Source organism: Branchiostoma lanceolatum, chromosome 7, assembly GCF_035083965.1.
Source record: "Branchiostoma lanceolatum isolate klBraLanc5 chromosome 7, klBraLanc5.hap2, whole genome shotgun sequence".
NCBI classification, from domain to species: domain Eukaryota; kingdom Metazoa; phylum Chordata; class Leptocardii; order Amphioxiformes; family Branchiostomatidae; genus Branchiostoma; species Branchiostoma lanceolatum.
The window spans coordinates 18918130-18939536 of NC_089728.1; the positions used below are offsets into that span (position 1 = coordinate 18918130).

General features: G+C 40.4%; 3 protein-coding genes across 7 annotated transcripts in view; 1 reads left to right on the forward strand and 2 right to left on the reverse strand.

Annotated features, from left to right (window-relative positions):
- Window positions 1–441: 441 nt before the first annotated feature.
- On the reverse strand, window positions 442–6671 carry LOC136438046 (uncharacterized). The gene is made up of 5 exons (XM_066432693.1): window positions 6307–6671; window positions 4358–4496; window positions 3493–3617; window positions 2633–2798; window positions 442–1962 (listed from the first exon to the last, which is right to left on the reverse strand). Exons 1-5 carry the CDS (start codon window positions 6382–6384, stop codon window positions 1067–1069), a joined length of 1404 nt encoding a protein of 467 aa, XP_066288790.1. The 5' UTR covers window positions 6385–6671; the 3' UTR covers window positions 442–1066.
- A 266-nt stretch (window positions 6672–6937) lies between these two features.
- On the forward strand, window positions 6938–19674 carry LOC136438048 (NADH dehydrogenase [ubiquinone] flavoprotein 2, mitochondrial-like). The gene is made up of 9 exons (XM_066432699.1): window positions 6938–7068; window positions 8149–8214; window positions 12054–12116; window positions 12438–12525; window positions 15442–15541; window positions 16106–16209; window positions 17113–17222; window positions 18335–18411; window positions 18756–19674. The coding sequence occupies exons 1-9, from the start codon at window positions 7030–7032 to the stop codon at window positions 18847–18849; spliced, it is 741 nt and encodes a 246-aa protein (XP_066288796.1). The 5' UTR covers window positions 6938–7029; the 3' UTR covers window positions 18850–19674.
- The window catches only part of LOC136438047 (ankyrin repeat domain-containing protein 12-like), a 39716-nt gene continuing 37707 nt past the window's right edge, over window positions 19399–21407 (reverse strand). For all 5 annotated transcript variants that reach the window (XM_066432698.1, XM_066432697.1, XM_066432696.1 and 2 more), the window contains exon 11: window positions 19399–21233. In XM_066432698.1, the coding sequence (XP_066288795.1) occupies window positions 21054–21233 (180 nt within the window). In that variant the 3' untranslated portion in view covers window positions 19399–21053. The remainder of the gene's footprint in view (window positions 21234–21407) is intronic.

Here is a 21407-nt window from a genome sequence, read left to right on the forward strand (position 1 = left end):
TCCTCCGGAAATATTCCATATCCCGGTGCGGATTTAGCGTATCCGTTAATTATATCGGAAACGCTAAATCCGCACCGGGATATGGAATATTTCCGGGGGAATCCCTGTACGTATACGCCGGGATACGAGGCCATTTCGTGCAGTGCCGGGTCCCGCGTTCACTTTAAGTCTGAGTTGAATTGATTCGGGATCCCGGCCGGGCCAAAAATAGCCCGGCAGCCGCAGGGTGTCCGACGGAGCCACGTAGGGGTCACGCTCGAAAGTGCAACAAAAAAGAGCCCGTGAAATTAGTACCCGGCGGGGCCCCTTTTTACAATGTGGACCAAAGCATTAGATTGTCAGAAAATCTTGACTGTAGCAATTTTTGATTGTCACAAGAAACTTATTACAATGTCGGACAGTAAAGCTATAAGGTAAATACACACTCAGAAGCACAAGAAGAACGATTTTGACATTTTATTATCTATGAGTAAGAAAGATAAGAATAATTCAAATATGTCATAATCTACCATAGTCATAAATAATCTTAAATTACCATAAAACACTGGCTTTCTGTAAAAGGACCATGACCATGATATTTTGAACTCAGCAATATGACTTGTTAATTGTAAATATTCAAGCAATGTTATCAAAATGCTTCAACATCAGTCTATCAACATCAGTCTATGAATAAATGTATCGAATATGAGACTGCAGTTTCATAGTACAAGAAGAATAATTTAAATGTAACAGCATAGATATATAATTTCTTTTACAACTGAGAAGATAAAACACTTAACCGTTCAAAGTGAGTCTGCCATATTGGCTCCGAAGAACTTCGAAATACAAATAGTAAGAATTTGTATAGTTACATAATATATAGAATTTATCATTTTCACTGCCCCTGTATGACTTATACTTATTAAATCTCAATCAGCAGTACTATCAAATAATCAAGTTTTTTTTTTCACTTCGCAGTTAGATTATTGAGAAGAATAAGTTAAAGTAAATGCAAACTTTGCATTTCTACAATAGAAAAGTACTTCCCTCTAGATTATAGCACCAAAAATGCAAAAGAATTCGTTGACTAGTAACCTAATGAATCCAGATCTTTCTTCATGAGCCAAGTCCTATATGAGCTGGCGCTGACAGAACTTGATCTGTCCAAACCTTCCAAAACTTTAGTCCCCGTTGTCAGTAAGGAGTGATCGGTAACTTTTGTGACCTTCCCCATCGGTTTTGCTCGCAGTTGTCGTGCTTTCTCGTCTTCTTTCTCGTCTGCGAAGTTCTTACTTGCCAGCCACCTGTGTGACATTTTGTCCTCCTTGTCTTCCTTGTGAATCTCGGGAGCTCGGACTCTTAAGATTGGTTTCCCGATGCTTCCCGACTTCTCACTCCACGTACGTCTCGTTCCGGACCCTGAGTCCGAATCCACGTCCTCTAATTTGGCGCGGAAACGCACTTCCGTGTGCCTCGAAACTTCCGACGCCTTTGCATCACTTTCGGTGTCTTCGTCTCTTTCCTCGTCTTCCTCATCTGCGTCTTCTTCTTCCACCGCGTCTTCAAGACCCTTCTCGTTCTCTCTCGAAGCAAACTTCAAGCTCTTGGGCGAGGCGAATCCCGTGCCTTGGAATTCGCTCGGCGGGAGAATCTGTGCCATGTACAGTTGACCGTAAGTGCCCTTCAACCAGGTGGGGGTCTTCGAGTCGAACAGCTGGTGAGCCTTGAGGTTGACGTCTTGTGACGAACCGTTGGCTCGCATCTCCGTGGCGCGCACCTGCCACTGGAAGAGGAACAGGTGCCTCTCCGTCTTCTTATGGTTGGAATCGGCGGCGATGGTCAGAGCCGTTTTCCCCTCGCGGTCGGCGGCGTTGATGCGGGCGCCCTTCTCCAGGAGGATGTCCACACATTCTCCCCTCCCCCTAGCGGCTGCGGCGTGTAGCGCAGTGCGACCTGAAGGTGTTGTGGCATTCACGTCGGCACCTGAATTAAAGATACGAGAAAGCAGATCTTAAGGTTTTTTGAATATCGCATTTGTCATCTGAAGCTGTCATGAATAAGAACTGATGTCTAGGAGTACAGGTATTAACATCTATTTAGAAATTCCACCAGGGTACATAATTCCACCACCCTGAAAAGATACGTCTATTAATAAAACAGATCTCCAACCCAACGTCTCCTGGTATAATGCACTCCAGTATATCTTAACTGTGCATACTGGGGGGTGCTGCACTAGAGGTCTCTCTAACCCACTGTTTTTCAAAGTGATGGATTTATGTAACCCGGTGGATTAATGTTAATAGAGGTTACATCTGTAAGTTCCCTATATCTATCTACCACTTTAAAATCATGACCATAGCATATCCAGAAGACGAGATATCATCCCCAGAAGTTTCGCTGCAGTACCATAGCAAGCCACTAGGGAGCCCAAAATGTAATCATTCTGAGGTCTCAAGAAGACCTACCCACATACTAAGTATGAAAACACTTAATCCATCCAGGCATTCTCGAATTATCGTGCTCAAAGACACACAAACACACACACACACACACACACACACATACAAACGAATGCTGACGAAAACATAACCTTCTCGGCGAAGGTAACTAACAGTAACATGACAATCTTTAACAGTCTTCTTGCTCCTCTCACCTTCCTCCATGAGACTATGCATGAGGTCCAGGTGTCCTCGGTTAGAGGCGATAAAGAGCGCTACCGCAGCGCGCTCAGCGAACCAGGCCCTACGCTGACGGGGGCCCATGTAGTCGGAGGTGGGGGAATGGAATTTGGTGTCAGGTGTTACACCCAGCTGAAACACCTGCGGGAAGAAAAACACAAAGTTGACATTCGTCACAATAACACTGTGACTGTGTAATAAAATTAACATGAAAAAAAGCAACATTTGATAGATCTCCATAAAAATAGAGGATGAATGAATGCTTTCATCACTTTACTTTCAAAGAAATTTCACCCGCATTTCCCAGGAAAATGAGATCTGTTTTTAAACATTGAGCTAATGGATTAATGATATCCATTTTGATTGACCAATAATACAATGTATTTTGCCATAACTATCGTATGACTGGTATCGTCTATCACACTCACAGAATTTGATGAAATCAATTCCATTTTATTCTTCATGGATAAAAAAGATATACCCCAAATTTTCACAATAAAGGATATCAGTTAAGAATGTTTCTTTGGCACAATCATCTATTTTTTTTAGCATTATGATCTGTAAGTATTTTTGAGCTATATTTCACAATCATGTAGAAGTAAGCAGTGCAGAGGTTGACTTCCTTCGACCTCTTTCCCCCCCCCCCCCAACCGAAGTCAGGTACCCATTTTTACACCTTGCTGGAGTGAGGAATGTGTGTGCCTAATTATAAATATCCCAAGGGCACAAAATCAGTGACATGACAGGATTTGAACCCAGGACCTCTGGGTTCTCGGCCAAACACCCAGCCGTTAAGCCACTGTGACGTCAGATGATGATGATGATGACATCTCACCTTTTCGATGTCTCCTTCTGCGGCAGCCTCCACCAGTGTCTGCCACTGAGACCACACCTTCAGTTTGATGGTCCCGCCTTGTACAATGTCATTGTACCGGAGGTCACTGTCCTCATGCATGTCACCTGTAACAGAAATGCGTATTGTTACAGACTTTCCTGGTATCACTGCCAAATCAGGTACAATTGAGAAATTTTACATAATATATTATACATAAACGTTAAAGGGGCCCAGATAAATGGAAATAAATAAAAAACTGAAATCTTTATGGTAGTGACATTTACTAACACTGTTTAGCACATTTGCGTTATTACTTCACAATTTGAGCATTTTAAAACCAATCAAAAACGAGCCATACAATGATTCCCTTAGTTTCACGAGCCTACAAAAAAAAACACAACAATTTTCATTGAGTTCTCACACAACAACGACAGTGTATTTTTGCATCATTGATGTCGCTATACATTGTGATATTGTTGTTTGAACTTAAATCATAAGAAATGACTATATAGTAAATGAATTGACTTTCGAAATCCAATTTTCTGGCCCGAATATTGCTTGAGTTTCCTTTAATAAAGAAGGTGCGAGCTTATGAAACAAGTTTAACTGTAATTCACAGTCAACACAAAAAATTGTGAGATGGGGGGCGTCACAGACTTTCTGCAACTTATGATCCACTGCTCACCGAGTCACGTGTCTCATCTGCATAACGTGACGTCATCTCAGCGGTGGATTGTTCATTCCTTGACAAAGACTGGTGTACAATCTTTTGTGTCGGCAATTACAGTTAAAACTTGTTTCATAATGACAGCTTCTACCAACACAGATGAACTTTCAAGCTAAGGTGGAGCTTGTTTGAACCGACCTTCGTCCAGGTAGGAGAGTCGCTGCAGGTTGGAGGGGATTCCCGCCTCCAGTTCCACAGACTCCTTCAACTGCCACACCTGCATCTCAGGGTACACCTGGCCAATGGTGAACATCTCACCTGTCGGAACCAGCAGCACCTGAAAAAGGGCAGGAGAAACAAACAAGGTCAATGTCTCGTGGTGTAATAGTCAGTGAAACAAAGAAGCGAGTAGAACAGTCTCCTGGCCCCCGGGATTCAAACATGCTCCAAAACCGGGCAGCCACATCACAGGCCGCACGCCTTAACCACTAGGCTAAAAGGTCTAGGCCAGTAATAGACTGTTCAGTTGGATGCCCTTGAACCCCACTGTTATAGTAGGGTCCGTTATGCCCATAACCCAAAGGTCTTGGGTTCAAGTCCCCTGACATGCCCCAACATTGAGACGCCTTTGGGAAAGGCACTTTACATGAATTTCCTCACTTTACTCAGGTGTAAATGAGTACCTAGCTTTGGTTAGGGTCATCCCTCGGATGTTAAATAGAGGTCCCGTGTTCGAGGAGAGCCTGACACCTCGAGTAGGTTAAAGAACCCACCACACTTATGAAAAAGAGTACTAGGGGTCCTCCTTAGCATGAGTGGATCAAATAACTCTGTATACGCAGCTTGTACTGTTTGTACAAACCCAGTGTGTTAAATTGCCATGAGGCAATTTACCGGGTATGCACCCCAATACAAACATACAAATAAATGTCATGAACAAAGATGATGAGGGGGGATAATTGTAGTCAGTCATGTTGGGGCTGCAATTTTTGCCACAATGGCTATGCCACCTAGTGGCAAGAAGCAGCAGAGTTGACATTAATCTGGATGAAAGAAAGTATCTAATTGTGGATAGACACTCTCATGAAATAATGATGAATCAAGAAATAACAGTGACAATAATTAATATTCAGAAGAGTTCAGGGCTGACCCGGTGTGCTTGGTCAAAAACGCGAGCTGTGGCGAAGCCGCATTGCACTTAAATATTAACCACTAGCTACTAGTAACTTTGCACCACCACTAAGCTACTAGCTAGTAACTTAAAAAAGCATCATGCTTCACCTCAATTGAGGATGACTGCTTTACTTTAAGAAATAACAAAAAATGATGATAATCTGAATTTGTTTGACAAAATTAGTGAGGCTTTACCCTTTAGCTGTGATCTTCAATCTTTTAACAGTTGTCTGCCAAGCTATTTGTAGCGTATAGGTTTCGATATAATATGCTAGTCTCTTAGGAATAAGTCATCAACCATAAAGACCTTTGACAAATTAATGAATACTCTATGAGGACAGGAGGAACTGTGACAAGTCTATAGTAAAAGCATTATGAGAGAAGGTCAGAGGATGGTCCCTAGGGTGGCGGGTCTTTTGTAGTTATTACAACTTTTTGTTCACTGGCAATTCATATCAACAATACGGAGTGGGTAATATAAATTGTTGATGTCTTCTTGGTTGGCTCATTATTTTGATATTGAGTGATGACTGGTTAAGGATCACAGCATTAGAAGGAAAAGGTAAGGGGTAAATATCACAATGTTTTGACTGAACTATTTCTAATGTGGTTCAAACTGAAACTATATCCATATTACGAAGGGGGGGGGATAAATAAGAAACGCCTTTTTTATCATAGCTGGTTCATTTTTATATCAAATGAGTTGAAATTTGGGACAAATGTACAGGAATATCTATTCTTGCGACATGGTACAAAAGGAGTTTTATTCCCCTCGTATATTTTCCTTTTCCCAGCCCCTAAAAAAGAAAAAGTCACCAATGTATTAAATGTGACAGTCTTTGAGGCATATGTATACGATTTATACAAGCTAGCTACTACAGATGAATATACATCAATGCATTAGAAGCAAAAATGAGCTCCCGTCAAGATGTCTTAAAGTTACCGGGCTTACCGGAAGGAGTCTTAAATCTTACCTTGAGTGAGAATGTCCGTAGAGGAGCGAAAGCTACCTTGCCCGTCTTCTTTCCAGTCTTCGCGGTTCGACCCGCCATTTGGAAAGTCTTAAACCCGAACTGCTACTTAAGATATCCCGGCACAACAGAGGTAAATACAGAAACGTAGCTACATAACTTGGACAGCTTAAGATTTGGTCCAAGGAAATTCCGAGCTACATATCGTAAACGGGAGTGTCCAACGTTATGCTGAGGTTATTCAAGACGATGCTGTTTCTTAGGAAACTGGTTACTTGAGCCCAAATGGGATTCAAGGTAATAATACAGCCACAAATCCACTTCTAACGTCTTGCTGGAAGTGAGCTGGGTTCTTGAGACCACTTCAACAGGTGGGAAATGGAAGATATCATTCCGTAGAATCGGTGAACTTAGTAGAATTTAATTTTTAAAATATCTTTACAATTAACACGAAAAGGAAAGTAAGGCGCATAGATACCAATCTATAATGATTGATTAGTATACTCTTTACCTTCTACTGGCATTGTGTATGAGGAAATATGTTCTAATTATTTTAAATATACATATCACCCCTACGAATAATGGTGACGACCGAAGGCTTCTTAGCAACGGGCCTAGCAACCGCTAATTAGGACATTTTTCTCGCGAGATTTGGCGAGAGTATCGGGGTGAAAGTCCCGGATGTTCACCTTCTTTCGGAGAGTGGGAGGGCGAAAATAACCGAAAATGTTGTCCTCGACTGTTCGTCAACTTTCCAGCGCTTTGGTAACAATATTTCATATTTTTATGATCTTAAAGTGTAGGTTATGTAATGATGTTACTATAATGACATATTTGCGATGTTTTTATTTCTGTAAAATGAAGTTTTTTTGTTGAATAGTTCGTTGCAACATCTCAGCTCTTTGAGTTCGGTCCGTTACGTTGTTTTGTAACACATCACTTTATGTAATATTACGAATTTACGATCATAATAAATTATCATTTAAAGAATTATGCAGTTTACACATTGCCTTCAGTACTCGAAATATACTTTTTGGTGATGAATAGAATTTCTCCTAGAATTTCAAGGAATATCTTGTTTTTGTACACTTTATTATCTGATATTTGATAGAACTCAGACTGATTGTTATGTCACACTGTCTCACAGATCAAAAAATTTATGAATAACTTTAACTGCAGTAAGGTCGCAGTTCCTAGGAATATAGTATTCACTCTTCTTAACAACATCTTTACAGTGTTCATGATTTATAGTTAGATAACATGCTTATAGAATATTAACTTTAGTTTGCAAATTCACATCAAATTCTACATGTACAAGTTTCAACCACATAACCAGATCTGTATTTAAATTCTGAGTCTCATTCATAACTATTGAAAAAGGAAATTCAATGGAAGCAAGTCAATAATTTGGATGAAATAGTAGTATTTATCCAATATAGATGAGAATTAATGTAAGACTTACGCAGTATTTGTCATGTCTTTGAAAAGTGCAGAGTTTTACGTGAACTTAATTTTCAAACTGACTATTCTACAATCAAGATATCATTCTCTACAAAAAAATTAACCTAATGTAAAATTGATTTAATATAGAATAAAAATTAGATTTTAATTAAATTAAATTTCAAAACGATTATAGGAATTAAAATGATTATCAAGATGAGTATTACCAAGATTTGTAAAATGATTATAAAATTTTGAAATTTAAAAGATTTATTTTTCTAAACGATTATTATCATACATTGAATATGTACATTTTAGATTAAATTTTGATTTGAATTAAGATTAAGAATTAATTAAATCTAATGTGCAACTGATGATGATATTATGTTTCCTCCCCATGTACAGGTGCGACAGACCCGTGCCCTGCACCGGTCAGCACCGGCTATGGGCGGTGGAGGTCAGCTGTTTGTGGTAAGTTATCAACATAATGATTGTAGTGTTATAACGTTAGTTAGTGTCTCACCCCGACCAATCGAATCTGGACATTCCTCCAGAATTGGTACATTCCTCCAGAAAAGCGGACATTCCTCGACTTTCAAGCGGACATTTCTCTAGGAAAGCGGACGGTCCTCCAGTTGTAAGCGTACATTCCTCTGGAATTGGTACGTTTCTCTGGGAAAGCGGACACTTCGTGGACACCCCCACCGGCCTGTGGAATCGGCGGTTGACCCGACAAATCGTTTCCTAGTTCAGCTAAATCACAACATCTGGACTTCTGAGCCGTGCAGTGAGATGGCAAATACTATCAGCTTGGAAGGTAAGCATAGTTTTTGATTGAAAACTGAGGCACGTTGGAGATGAAAGTGACCGCGCGGCGGACGATCACTTCTGTACAAGGTTTTAATGGCGGCCTGTTGCACACCCGGCAAACAAAACAAGGGGATACTCCAGTATTTCGCGCAGGCGCAGAAGGCCAACTTTTAGCCCATGGAAATAGGTTTGGTACCCTTGGTAAAGGTAGCTGTAAAGGGGCTTTTTTCCAGGATATGTTGATATTTTGTAGCTGGATTTTACAGGTAAGGGTTTTTACCTTCTTATTAAGTTGAAAAATCAGACTTTCATCCATGTTTGTGGTGTCTGTAGGCCTGCAAAGTTTGCTGTTTTTGTGTGATTATCAGGTGGAGAAGGGGGTCAGAGGTCAACTTTGGTAAACAAGCTCGGATTCGTAGGGGTTCCGCCGATTAGAAAGTTGAAATTTTGCTCTAGATTGAAACTTTGGGGGCCTTACAGCCCTGCCAATGCATGTTTTTCATGGACTAAAACTCTGGTAGGTGACTTTTGACAGCTTCTTTCTTACATGATTGCCATATATTAAGATAGGAAGCTTAATTACTGTTCTGTGGCCTGCAGCATTTGGCCGAGGTTTCATGCTTCAAGATTGACAGCCGTTAATCACTTCGCGTGATGTGGGGAAGAGTTGTCGGGCAAGACCGCGAGTTTCAAAAATGTCCCGGAGATCATTCCCCTGGGAATGGTCCCCTGGGAGTACTTTTTGAGACAGGTGTCAGGAGGGCCATAGCTGTATTCTGAGGCTAAGGTAAGGCCCCATATCATTGAGCAAAAAGTGACATATAGAGGGGAAAATGCCAAAAGGTGCTCAACCTGGCATAAGGAGACTGCTCCCAATCCGTTTAGGCACCTCAAGTTGTATCTAAAAGCTTTGGGTTTGACTTTGAAGCATGTAATGAGAGTGCAATACTGAGAGTGCATGGGGGGGGGGGGGTCAGGTGAGCCATTGGGGCTTATATTTTCCCAGAAATTGGCTTGGTAGCCAAGAGTTAGCCCTCACCTAACTCATTTGAGTCAGGGCTGACTCATTTGAGTCAGGTTTATTTACAAATTCTTCCATTTTAGTGATTTTTGGCCATTTAAAAGAGATTTTATGTCCTTTAGTGACAGTGCAGTGTGTGGTGTCATTGATTGCTTCAAAGTCTATCCTGGCAGCTTTTGAATACAACTTTAGATGGTTTAAGTGTGGAAGAGTAATCTCCTAATGCCAGGGTTAGCAGCTTTTAACTTTTTCTTCTGTTACTGTCACTTTTCTCTAAATAATATGAGACCTTTCATTTGCCTCAGACCACTGAAACAGCTCTGAGGAAAGCACTCTGACACCTGTCTCCCAAAGTATTCCCAAGGGACCATTCCAGGTCAGAGATCTTCTAAACTTGGTATGGTGCTCGACAACTCTTCCCCGCACTATGTGAAGTGATTGAAATTTGTCAATCTTGAACCTGAAGCCCTATGCAGGGGATACTCCAGTATTTCGCGCAGGCGCAGAAGGCCAACTTTTAGCCCATGGAAATAGGTTTGGTACCCTTGGTAAAGGTAGCTGTAAAGGGGCTTTTTTCCAGGATATGTTGATATTTTGTAGCTGGATTTTACAGGTAAGGGTTTTTACCTTCTTATTAAGTTGAAAAATCAGACTTTCATCCATGTTTGTGGTGTCTGTAGGCCTGCAAAGTTTGCTGTTTTTGTGTGATTATCAGGTGGAGAAGGGGGTCAGAGGTCAACTTTGGTAAACAAGCTCGGATTCGTAGGGGTTCCGCCGATTAGAAAGTTGAAATTTTGCTCTAGATTGAAACTTTGGGGGCCTTACAGCCCTGCCAATGCATGTTTTTCATGGACTAAAACTCTGGTAGGTGACTTTTGACAGCTTCTTTCTTACATGATTGCCATATATTAAGATAGGAAGCTTAATTACTGTTCTGTGGCCACAACGAGTTTTAGCCTGAATATCCGAGTGCCTGTCAAGATATAAGGCTCCACTGCCTAGCACATGTATCTATGAGAAGATTTTGTTACAATTCTAGTCGTCGATATATGGTATTTCTTGTACAACGCGGCTACATGTCCGTATGCTTGTCGAGACACGGCTTCCGCCCGTATGCTTGTCGAGACAAGGCTCCCCTGTCCTGCCGCGTACATATGTGTGGCGGTGATATCGGACATTCTGTGTACATCGCGGTCATTTGACAAGATATATCCGATAAGTATGACTAACATCTTGGTATAAACATCTCTCATAAACATGTGCTAGGCAGTGGAGCCTTGTATCTTGACAATCACTCGGATATTCAGGCTAAAACTCGTTGTTTTGTTTGCCGGGCGTGCAACAGGCCGCCATTAAAACCTTGTACAGAAGTGATCGTCCGCCGCGCGGTCACTTTCATCTCCAACGTGCCTCAGTTTTCAATCAAAAACTATGCTTACCTTCCGAGCTGATAGTATTTGCCATCTCACTGCACGGCTCAGAAGTCCGGATGTTGTGATTTAGCTGAACTAGGAAACGATTTGTCGGGTCAACCGCCGATTCCACAGGCCGGTGGGGGTGTCCACGAAGTGTCCGCTTTCCCAGAGAAACGTACCGATTCCAGAGGAATGTACGCTTACAACTGGAGGACCGTCCGCTTTCCTAGAGAAATGTCCGCTTGAAAGTCGAGGAATGTCCGCTTTTCTGGAGGAATGTACCAATTCTGGAGGAATGTCCAGATTCGATTGGTCGGGGTGTGTCTTAGTGACCCTGACTCTGGACCATGAAGTCCTGAGTTGAAATCCTGAAGCTGGCTGTGTCGCTTACCCGTCCGACATGCACGCTAGTTCATAGTCCTTGATACTATTTATAGCAGCTAGGGGAATTTCCCCGGTACAATGAACCTGTAAATACTGTAAATAACAATCTTCTCTGTCATGACCAGTGGAAATGTAGTTCAGTGAAATCATTTGAGCTAAACTGGTCTGAGATCACTTTCTCTTTTTTATTTATTTATTTATTTATTTATTTTGATTTACCACATTTTTGTGGAAGGATTGACATAACAGGTGAACTATCACCTTTTCAAGATGTCATCCCAGACCGGACTGTAAGATTTGGACCATCGCACACCGGGGCATGCCCCTACTCTTTTTTGAAAGTTGTGGTGGGTTCTTTAACGTGCGCGGGGTGTTGCTCTCCCCAAACACGGGACCTCCATTTAACGTCCTATCCGAGGGACGTCCCTAACCCTAGATGAGCTAGGTACTCATTTACACCTGAGTGAAGTGAGGAAAGTCGTGTTAAGTGCCTTTCCCAAGGGCACAACGTCAGGGCGCAAGTTCGGACATGTCTCTGGGCACACCTGGGATTAGATCCCGGGACCCATTGTTTGACAGCCGCGTATTCTTCAGTTGCGCCACACGTCGCCACATTGAGTCTTTCTTTTACTTTGTTAATCTAATAAACAGCTAAACAGACTTGTAATTTCTGTTTGCAGCACCGTGACAGCCCTGAAAACAACCCGGATACACCATTTGAATTCACTGAAGAAAACATGAAGGTAATCTTTTGATTTGTATAGTTACTGTAATAAAAGTAATAGCAGTCGAACCTCAGACTGAGGACAAAGCATGAAGCTTTCTCATTACCTAGTAGTGTAACGTGGCTTTGCTACGGCTCCTATGCTTGAAACTCCATGATTTTGTACAACTTTTACTTTCCAAAAATTACATCTTGTCAGATCAGGTGCTTCAAAATGTTAAGATTGATTTTGTAGAATCCTTGTTCCAAAATAACAAGAAATAATCAGAATAAGCCAGGAGTAAATGTCACTTCTGTCATGACTGCATATCTAAGTCCTTTTTTTGTTTACTTTTAATAGAGAGTAAAGCAGATAATAAACAACTACCCAGTGGGCCATGAGGCGGCTGCTGTTATCCCTGTACTGGACCTGGCTCAGAGACAGCATGGTAGGGGCACTCCTCAAGTATCAGTACAGAAATCTTTTCTCTATTTCAATACACATTCTTCGTGGTGTCGTGTTAGCATACTCTCATCTCCCAAATAAACATACCCCCCGGAATAAACATACCCCCTGGACAAATTTTTAAAATCTAATAAACATACCCCCCGGAATAAACGTACCCCCCGGAAAATTACCAAATTGACACGTTAACTGTGTCCATGCTACTTCTGTCTTAGGGAAAGAAGATGATAAGCAGGTAGGTTCTTTTTATTTACATATTCTATATAAGTATGTAAATAATGAACCGAATAACTGTAGATATCTTGTTCAAATTATAATCATTTTCTCCACTTTTGGAAAAATTGGGCATAGGTTCCCCGCGGGGGCCAACGGTGCTTCAAATTCAACAAGTGAAAATGTACATGATACATGTATTTTCTACTTGGAACTTGAACCAAGTGATCAAGGAAAATTGTTGTATAAACTGGCATATCATTAAAACAGAAGTAGTTGCCAAACTTCTCAGTTCACTTGCATGGGTAACACCTTGTACAAATGTATCAACATTTAGAACTTGAACAGAAAATTACCATATCCTGAATATCCGATGAAAATACAAGTATTACGTATTTGTAAAAGCCATGTAGAAAAGGTTGAACTATGACATGTATGATGTTAGTTGTTACTAGTACTTTTTCTTGCTCAACTTTCCATTTATCATGTATGCATTGCATATAGAAACATGGATTAATTTTGTAAACATTACTAGAAGTATATGCTTTCCACAAAATCACCTTATTATAAAGAACATTATCATATATTCTCCTTTATTGTGTTGTTGCAATCCAAATAATTTCAAATCCAAAAATTACCCTTGATGTATGCAGAAAAAATCTTTCATTTTGAGAAACTTAGTTGTCAACAAATTCATTGTTTAGATGTGAGAAATCTCAGGCTTGCTCTATTTTGTGCTCTCTCTTTCTGATTAAAAGTTCCTTGGTTACATCTAAAACATTGCCACAAACCACAGGGTTCTCATGTTACACATCAAAGCGCGAGTCAGACGGAGCGGCACCGAACACAGGAACACAGACAGTAAGGGGCGGGGCTAACAGAGAGCTACATGAAGTTCTGAGAATACTCAGCCAATTTGTTTGTAGGGGAGTGATTTTTGTCAAAACATCGTAGGTGATAATTACTGAATATAGATTGCAACTTAGTGTTGTTTATCAACTATTAAGTGGGAAGTCACTTTCTTGAAATACCACACATTTCTGACAAAGACAAAAGAGTTTTATTGGAAGATCAAAAAGAGCTGTTTCCCCTTGGTAGAAGTGAGTTCTTCCGTCTGTGGGAAATTTCTAGTGGCGTGCGTTACTGTACTGTGGCGATTTTCCTAGGGCTGAATTTTCATGTTTGTGGTAGGAACCGTAGGATTTAAATGTTTTTGTAGATTTTTAAAGTATTATTCAGTTTTTAATGCTAAGACACTGTCATAATGTGGTGTTATTTTCATATTCTAAAAGTTTTGAGGAAAGGCTGTATTTCACGTGAGTAGAATTTACATGCGACTCAATGGTAACTTGAGCATTCATGGTGTTGATTACGTTGTTCCAAGGTTGTTCTTTTGGCAATGTTTTTGTCTTTTTCGAGCGTAAAATTTGCGATCACTGTAAGAATTCAAATGGTCTAGAACGGGAAAAGACTGTCAATGTTGTTTATATGAAAAATAGATTTCAAAACTTAAGTGTGGCGTCTTATTTTGTCTGAGATAACAACATTTACTTTGTATCGAGATCGACTGACATGTTAGTACCGCCAGGATTTCACAAATGCCGGGTCATAGCAGCAGGGAAATCAACGCCGCTAGGCCGAAAAATAGCAAATTATGAGCAAAAATGTCGGGGAAATATGGGCAGGAATACCCAAACTTTCGATTTTGATGGAATCCCTGGATAGCAAAACTCTGATTTTCAAAAAATTAATAAACGTACTGTCCAAAATAAGAACGTACTGGGTGGATTTTGAGGCTGAAAAAAATAAACGTACCGGTACGTTTATTTGGGAGATGAGAGTACTAGTTTGCTTGTTTGGCCCAGAACCCAAATCCTCTGACATGCCACAGATGTTGTGCCCTTGGGAAAGGCACTTTTAACAACTTTCCTCACTCCACCAAAGTATAGAAATGAGAACCTCACTTCAGTTGGGGAGGTAAAAGGCAGTGAAAGAAGAGGTATGGGCTCCGCCTTCTACAAGTTCTAATGCCATGCCCAAGATACATATAGAATACAACACGGGGTATTCCGTATCACCCGAGGTACCAAGCCGACCGTGTGAGGGCTAGGACCGAGGGTGATGCGGAATACACCATGTTGTATCTTATTTAAGTCGTGATACCCACCGGAGAAAACACGCATTTCAATGCGGAATGGGCCAGAAGTTGAGGGAGTTTTGTGTCCTCGAACCAAAAAACTGTAACAACATTGATTCCAACCTCCTAATCCGGTATTCGAATTTTCAACAGCGGCGCAAGCGGCATGCTCGAAAGGCATTCTAAATATGCTATTTGGAAGCCTGTGTGATACAGCTTAGAACCCCGTGTGATACGGAAAATTATCACACGATGCGGAACACCCGTATCAAACGTTTTTGCAGCCCAGGTATGACATAAAGTGGATAACAACCCACTGCCCTTACAGCCTCAAAAAGGCTATGGGACTACCTTTACCTTTTAATTGAAGACAACCTTTCCTTTTAATTGAAGACAACAAAACACTGTACTGAGTATGAAAGACAATCCTGCAGCTCTATGCTGTCCATGGTATTTTTTGTGCCTATCGCTGCAAAATTGATAGCAGAATTTAAGTGTAATATTATAGTATTGGTTGTTGATGAATGGAAATCTGTGTTTTTTTTCTAGGCTGGGTTCCCTTGTCTGTGATGAACAAGGTAGCAGAGATCCTGAAGATGCCCAGAATGAGAGTGTACGAGGTGGCCACTTTCTACACCATGTTTAACAGGTAAATACATTATCAAGTGGAGTTCAGAGACGGTCTAGATCTAGTGCTGCGTACATAAACTCAAGTTCAGGTCGGGATTCAAAGCCCGGAGGATTTGGTGAAGGTCCGAATCTGAACCCGAACCTGAACATTTTTGCTAGAAAACACTTTTTTTCTGGTTTCCTATAAAATTTGGATGTTGGCATAAGTTTTACATGTAATTTGAAAAAATAAACATGCAAATTCAGTGGTTAGCACAAAAGCTCAGTGATAAACACGAAAACAGGAATATTTTCGTCTCTTTATAGCATAAATTTCTCGATCTACATAATGTATGGAAGAGAGTAAGAGAGTTTTAGATGGTTTAGAACAAAAGGGAGAATATAAGGGAGACCGAGAGATATTTTTGCAAAGTCCAGGCGTTTAGGTTTTTTTTATACTTGAATCTTAACGTTTTTACAAGTCCACTTCAGGTCTGGGGTTTAGGTATGCAGCACTAAAGCTATGGGAGAGAGAAAGAGGGAGAGAGTATATGTAATGTTGTGGCAAAGTCAGTAATATTTGATGTGTGGTGTATTGTTTCAGGAAGCCGGTAGGAAAGTACTTTGTGCAGATATGCACCACCACTCCCTGTAACCTAGGGGGCGTGGGCTCTGATGTCATCCTGGAAGCCATCAAAAAGAAGCTAGGTAGGTTAAACTATGGGACTAGAAGCTTTTAAACTGTTATAAAAGGTATGTGCATTACCACTGATTGTGATTGTAGCAATAGTTTGAAAATCTTCGAATATAAAAAAGCAAACTTCAATGTGCAATACTTGGTGCATTGGAGCTGCGTTTTTGACTGTGGATGCTCCTAGATATTTGCGTAAGACTACATACATAAAGGTACTATTGTATACTAGTATACAAAATGTTCTTGATATTTAAGTGTCAAAAATAATTGTAAAACCTTTCTTGAATTACTAATGTTAAAATTTAGCCATAGAATTTCAGATTCCAACACGAAAGGGAGGAGTGAGGTTTAGACTTTTTAGAGCTGTGTACCAGTACACTGTACCGATACAGTACCGGGTACAATCAATTAGGTACAGCTCCAAAATACCTAACCCTGCTGTATGGGTACTGGACCTGACTCAGGGGATGGCCACTTTGACAGATAAAATTACCATGAAATTACCGTGGCAGTGCTCTAAAGCTACTCTAAAGCACAGAAAACACATTTGCATGGCTGGAGTCAAATTTTCATCTGTGTTTTCATAAAAATCATACCTAGCACAATCAAATATTATGATTTTAAAAGCTCAAACATGCTTTTGTCCTTATTGAAAATCTAGCATTTTCCGAACAAGTAGTTTAGGTACAGGTTCAGGTCCGGACCTGTACCTTAACCTGTGTACCTGTACCTAAAATTTGTTTAGGTACACAGCTCTAGATCTAGTGAGGTTTATAATTATGTTTTGCTGGCATTATTCTTCATGTTGTGCACCCAAAACTTTTCTCTGCACATCTAAATTTATAGGTAAGGTGCACCAGTGTATTCCTGAAAATGAATTCCAAGCCTTGTTGATGTTATGTTTTTATAATTATTAGGAATCAATGTTGGAGAGACCACCAAAGACAACATGTTCACTCTGATTGAGGTGGAGTGTCTGGGAGCGTGTGTCAACGCACCCATGGTGCAAATCAACGACAACTACTACGTAAGTGGGCCATCCAGAAATTACCACACACTAGGGGTGGATACCGGTTTGGCTTAATAAGGTCCAAGTCCAAGTCTAGGTCCAGAGATTTAGGTTCAGGTCCGAACCTGGACCTGATCCTGTCTAGTTGATGTTTTGTTTCATTAGGCCAATATTAAGCATAGAGAATTGATACTGACACGCAAGACTATAAAAGTTTCTTGGTGAGAAGACTTTCAAGATAAACCAGTGTTTGATATTTGAATGTTGCACTTATTTTAAATGCCTTTTTTGTCAGAGGGGAGACTCAAAACACTTTTTATCAAACAAAATAGAAAAATATATTTGTACTTTGTTCAGGTTTTTTTGGACTCAGGTTTTTGGCTTTCAGGTTTTTTGGACTCAGTTCTTGAATGTTATAAAGGTCGGAATCAGGTCCAGCGAACCGGTATCCATACCTACTACACACTGTATATTCTTCACATTGTTTCTGTACTGTAGCTTCTGGAAAAATCAGAGGACATGCCAGCCTGTAAAAACGCTAAAACACAGTTGTAGAATCCTGTGAATAAAACTTTAAAAAAGAAAGACTCTTTTTATACAACCAAGTGATTTATTCAACCATCGTTTTGGTGAGCATCTGTCACCTTCTTCAATGCAATTTTGACTGGTTCACATTGCACTGCAGCATAGGTGGCGCTGCTTATAGATGCGTTCCCAAATGCAAAGTATTTACATATAATTATACAGTCACAGGGAATGGCATCACAATGCTGTCCTAAACGTACAGAAGTGTAACACATACACAACTATCAAGCAAAAACAATGCAATGATAATCATTTACTTCTTAAGAATGCGGTCTCAATGTGCAATGTGAACCGGTAAGAATTGTCTTGAAAAAGGTGACAGATGGTCACCGAAACGTCGGTTGAATAAATCTCTTGGTTGTGTAAAAAGAGTCTTTTCATTCAGTGACTTACCAACCTGATGAAACAATTCCCAGACATAGACTTCTGTGTTGACGCTTTGAGTAAAACACTAGTAATGAGTTTTTAGGCATTTGTTTCATGATGAAATTTACCCCAGTTTTTTTATGACATTATTTCTTGATTAATTATTATTTTTTTGATAGGAGGATCTGACAGCAGCAGATATGGATGAGATACTTGATGATTTGATGGCAGGGAGGACCCCAAAAGCTGGGCCCAGGTTTGTACATGTACTACTGTATATTTTGTATTTCTTCACTTGAATTTTTTGGTGACGCCTCAGGTGCGAGCCTAATGGTATAGTATTGTGTGCAGTCTGCAAGAATTTTATTTGTATTCATCCCGATATTTTCAAGATGCAAAGTGTGAAACACACGGTTATAGTGCTCTGCCTTAGGATAAACAAGCAATGGAGTGTGAAAGATAATTTTATGCTGTGCACAATGATTATTCTGAAGGTTTGTCCATTGATATCACTGTACACAAATGTTTGATTCTTATAGCTAAACATACTGCGTACATTTATGTGTGTGTAAAAACATTTTCTCTTTGCTTTCCTCAAAGGAATGGCCGTTTTGCGGCGGAACCACTCTCAGGACTTACCAGTCTAACAACGCCGCCAACCGGACCTGGCTTCGGTGTGAGGGACGATTTGTAAGGAAACAACGTGCAGCACTGTACATAACACCAGAAAACGATTCACATGAAAACTGTAGTCATTATATGCCTATATGGCTTGAACATTGCTTCTTCTTTGTGAGAATTTCCTTCAATTATTAATGTAGTAAACATCAGATATTAAAAGCGGTATCTGAACTACCATACTGGTGTTGTGGAATAATTTCTTGTGACCTAGATAACAAGTTATTCCTATGCACTCTACAGTTTAGTTCTACGTCATAATATTACATTTTTACCTTGGCCAAGAAGGTTATGTTTTCGGTAGCATTTGTATGTGAGTGGAATAGCAGCATAACTGGAGAAGGCCTGGATGGATTGTCTTGATATTTGGTATGTAAGTCTTGATTTGGAAATGATTAGATTTTGGGCCCCCTAGCGGCTTGTTACAGTACTGCAGTGGAACTTCCTGTTTTGATATCACGTTACTAAAAACGTTCCCTAAATCAAATCTGATGTTTAATACATACAACAGGACGTTCTTAACTCAAACCTGGTGTTTAAGAATAAGACAGAACAAAGCCAAGTGTTAGAAACTAGTGACTCCTTTATTTACACACCAAAGGATGAACAGAAAGGTAGAAGTCAGTTGCCTTGTACTACTACTTTTGCAACCCCGGACCTTATTATACACACAATAGTACTGTACTATCCAACAAAGCATCAGCTTGCCAGCATATAGACAACAGTTGTTTACTATTTACCACTCTAACCAACAGAGGGATCATCATACGAATGCTATCTTTTATTTTGGGAATAAATACATGTACAATGGTTCAGGAATTGTATCTGAGCCAGAAGTCGATTTTTCTTATGGTGTGAGCTCTTTCTCTCTCAGATCATGGCAGTACAAAAATAAAACTTGGCAATATCGATCGACTACTGTGCTATATACACAGTACAAAGGGAAGTACATCACATGTAGAGATGGTGAAATTATCGGTGCACTATTTTTAATCTTTCCAAGCATGGTAGCTTTTTATGATTGACTGTAAAAGACTGCACTAGTACTAATACTACTTCTACACAAGTACACGGTGGAATGTACCTAGGACAAGTGTAAAACAAGAACTAAAGATCACACATTTTGTGTGGTGAGTCCTCGACGGTGTACTTTAAAGTTTAAACAGACTCCAACTATAGATATCGCATACGTATATACACAACCTGCTCAACAGTGTGATCAAGGAAAAAATATATAAGACCCCTACTCATCCAATCTATATGTACACTATGTACATATCACAGACATATTGCAGCTCACGTATTCGTTGAAGATATTCACCATTCAAAAACAAGCTGCAGTTTTTTTCTTTAGCATCTTTTTTCAAATACACAAGGAACGAGTGCTTTTATATCTCATTGTTTTAAATTCTGATGCCAAAAATCAACATCTTTTTTTTACCTTCACACTAAATGGACACAAGATTAACGAATTCAACAGAGGTAGAAAGATTCAGAATTACAGTATTCGTTTTCAAAAGATGCGTGGATGATAGACTGAGAACGTACTAGTTTGGATTAAAAACCTGCATTTCTCCATAAAGCAGCAAGGAGGCATCACTACACGCTCATTACCACTGTAAAAACAAACATCGCACTCTGAGGTTGTAATTTGAGGACTACACTTAATCACTACACAAGATATTTTGCAACATCCGCGATGTTGCAGTTTAAATCAGCCCTATCTGTCACTAGCTATTCGTCCAACGTCCGCGTGCATTCTATGTCTCTGTACGACGGATTCACACAAGCTTTCACGTCCTTGTAGTACGAAACTGTAGACGACTTTACTTAGCCACTTTACCTACGTCTCTTGACAAAACAGTGTTGTTATTTCTGTAACTTCTATGTGCACATTACTCACATACTTGTGGTGTACAAAATCCAAAAAGTCTCTTTTAAAAAATTCAGATCTTAGAGTCCTGTATCTAGACTGAATCTAATCCTCGGGTGTAGCTTTCCTTTTGGCGTAACGAACGAACGAACGAACGACCAGCTTGCTGTTTACGAGATATCTGCTGAAGTTGTGCTTTCCGGCAACAGTTTCACGTGACAGTTACCCAGCTGAACACTCCTGGCGTCTCGGCCCCAAAGCTACCATATCGCTGCAGTACCTCGGACACCTACAAGAGGGCATTGTTCTGAGTACTGAGAGCAAGATGACGTGCCAGCAATTCAATCTCATGCTGGAAGGAGGTCGAAGTCCTCGCTGACCGTAACCATGGGAACATAGAAATCGTTGATGTCCGTCAGGGACTTGACGTCCTTGTATCCGAGGTCCTGTAGCCGTAGTTGCCATTCCATCTTCTGTACGGCCTGGAGCGACGTGGCTTCGTGGTGGTGCCGTAGTAGGAGGCAGTTCTGTGGTACAGGAAGAGAATGGTGAGATTCAGAACAAGAATAACACACCATTGGCTCCGCCCCTGAGCCATTACCAAAAAAACGAGAACTGAAATTCTGTACAGACGTTCACACACCAGAGAATGGCGGAATTCAGACAAAGGGCATGTTTAGCATTTTTGAAGGGGATTCAAC

Excerpts from the sequence above, each read along its gene's own strand:
- LOC136438048 (XM_066432699.1), top strand. The coding sequence starts at position 7,030 with ATGTTGTCCTCGACTGTTCGTCAACTTTCCAGCGCTTTG. Across the intron at positions 7,069-8,148 it reads GTCAACTTTCCAGCGCTTTG|GTGCGACAGACCCGTGCCCT; the intron begins GTAACAATATTT and ends CCCCATGTACAG. Across the intron at positions 12,117-12,437 it reads TCACTGAAGAAAACATGAAG|AGAGTAAAGCAGATAATAAA; the intron begins GTAATCTTTTGA and ends TACTTTTAATAG.
- LOC136438046 (XM_066432693.1), bottom strand. The coding sequence starts at position 6,384 with ATGGCGGGTCGAACCGCGAAGACTGGAAAGAAGACGGGCAAGGTAGCT. Across the intron at positions 3,618-4,357 it reads ACTCTCCTACCTGGACGAAG|GTGACATGCATGAGGACAGT; the intron begins GTCGGTTCAAAC and ends TTTCTGTTACAG. Across the intron at positions 1,963-2,632 it reads GCATAGTCTCATGGAGGAAG|GTGCCGACGTGAATGCCACA; the intron begins GTGAGAGGAGCA and ends TCTTTAATTCAG.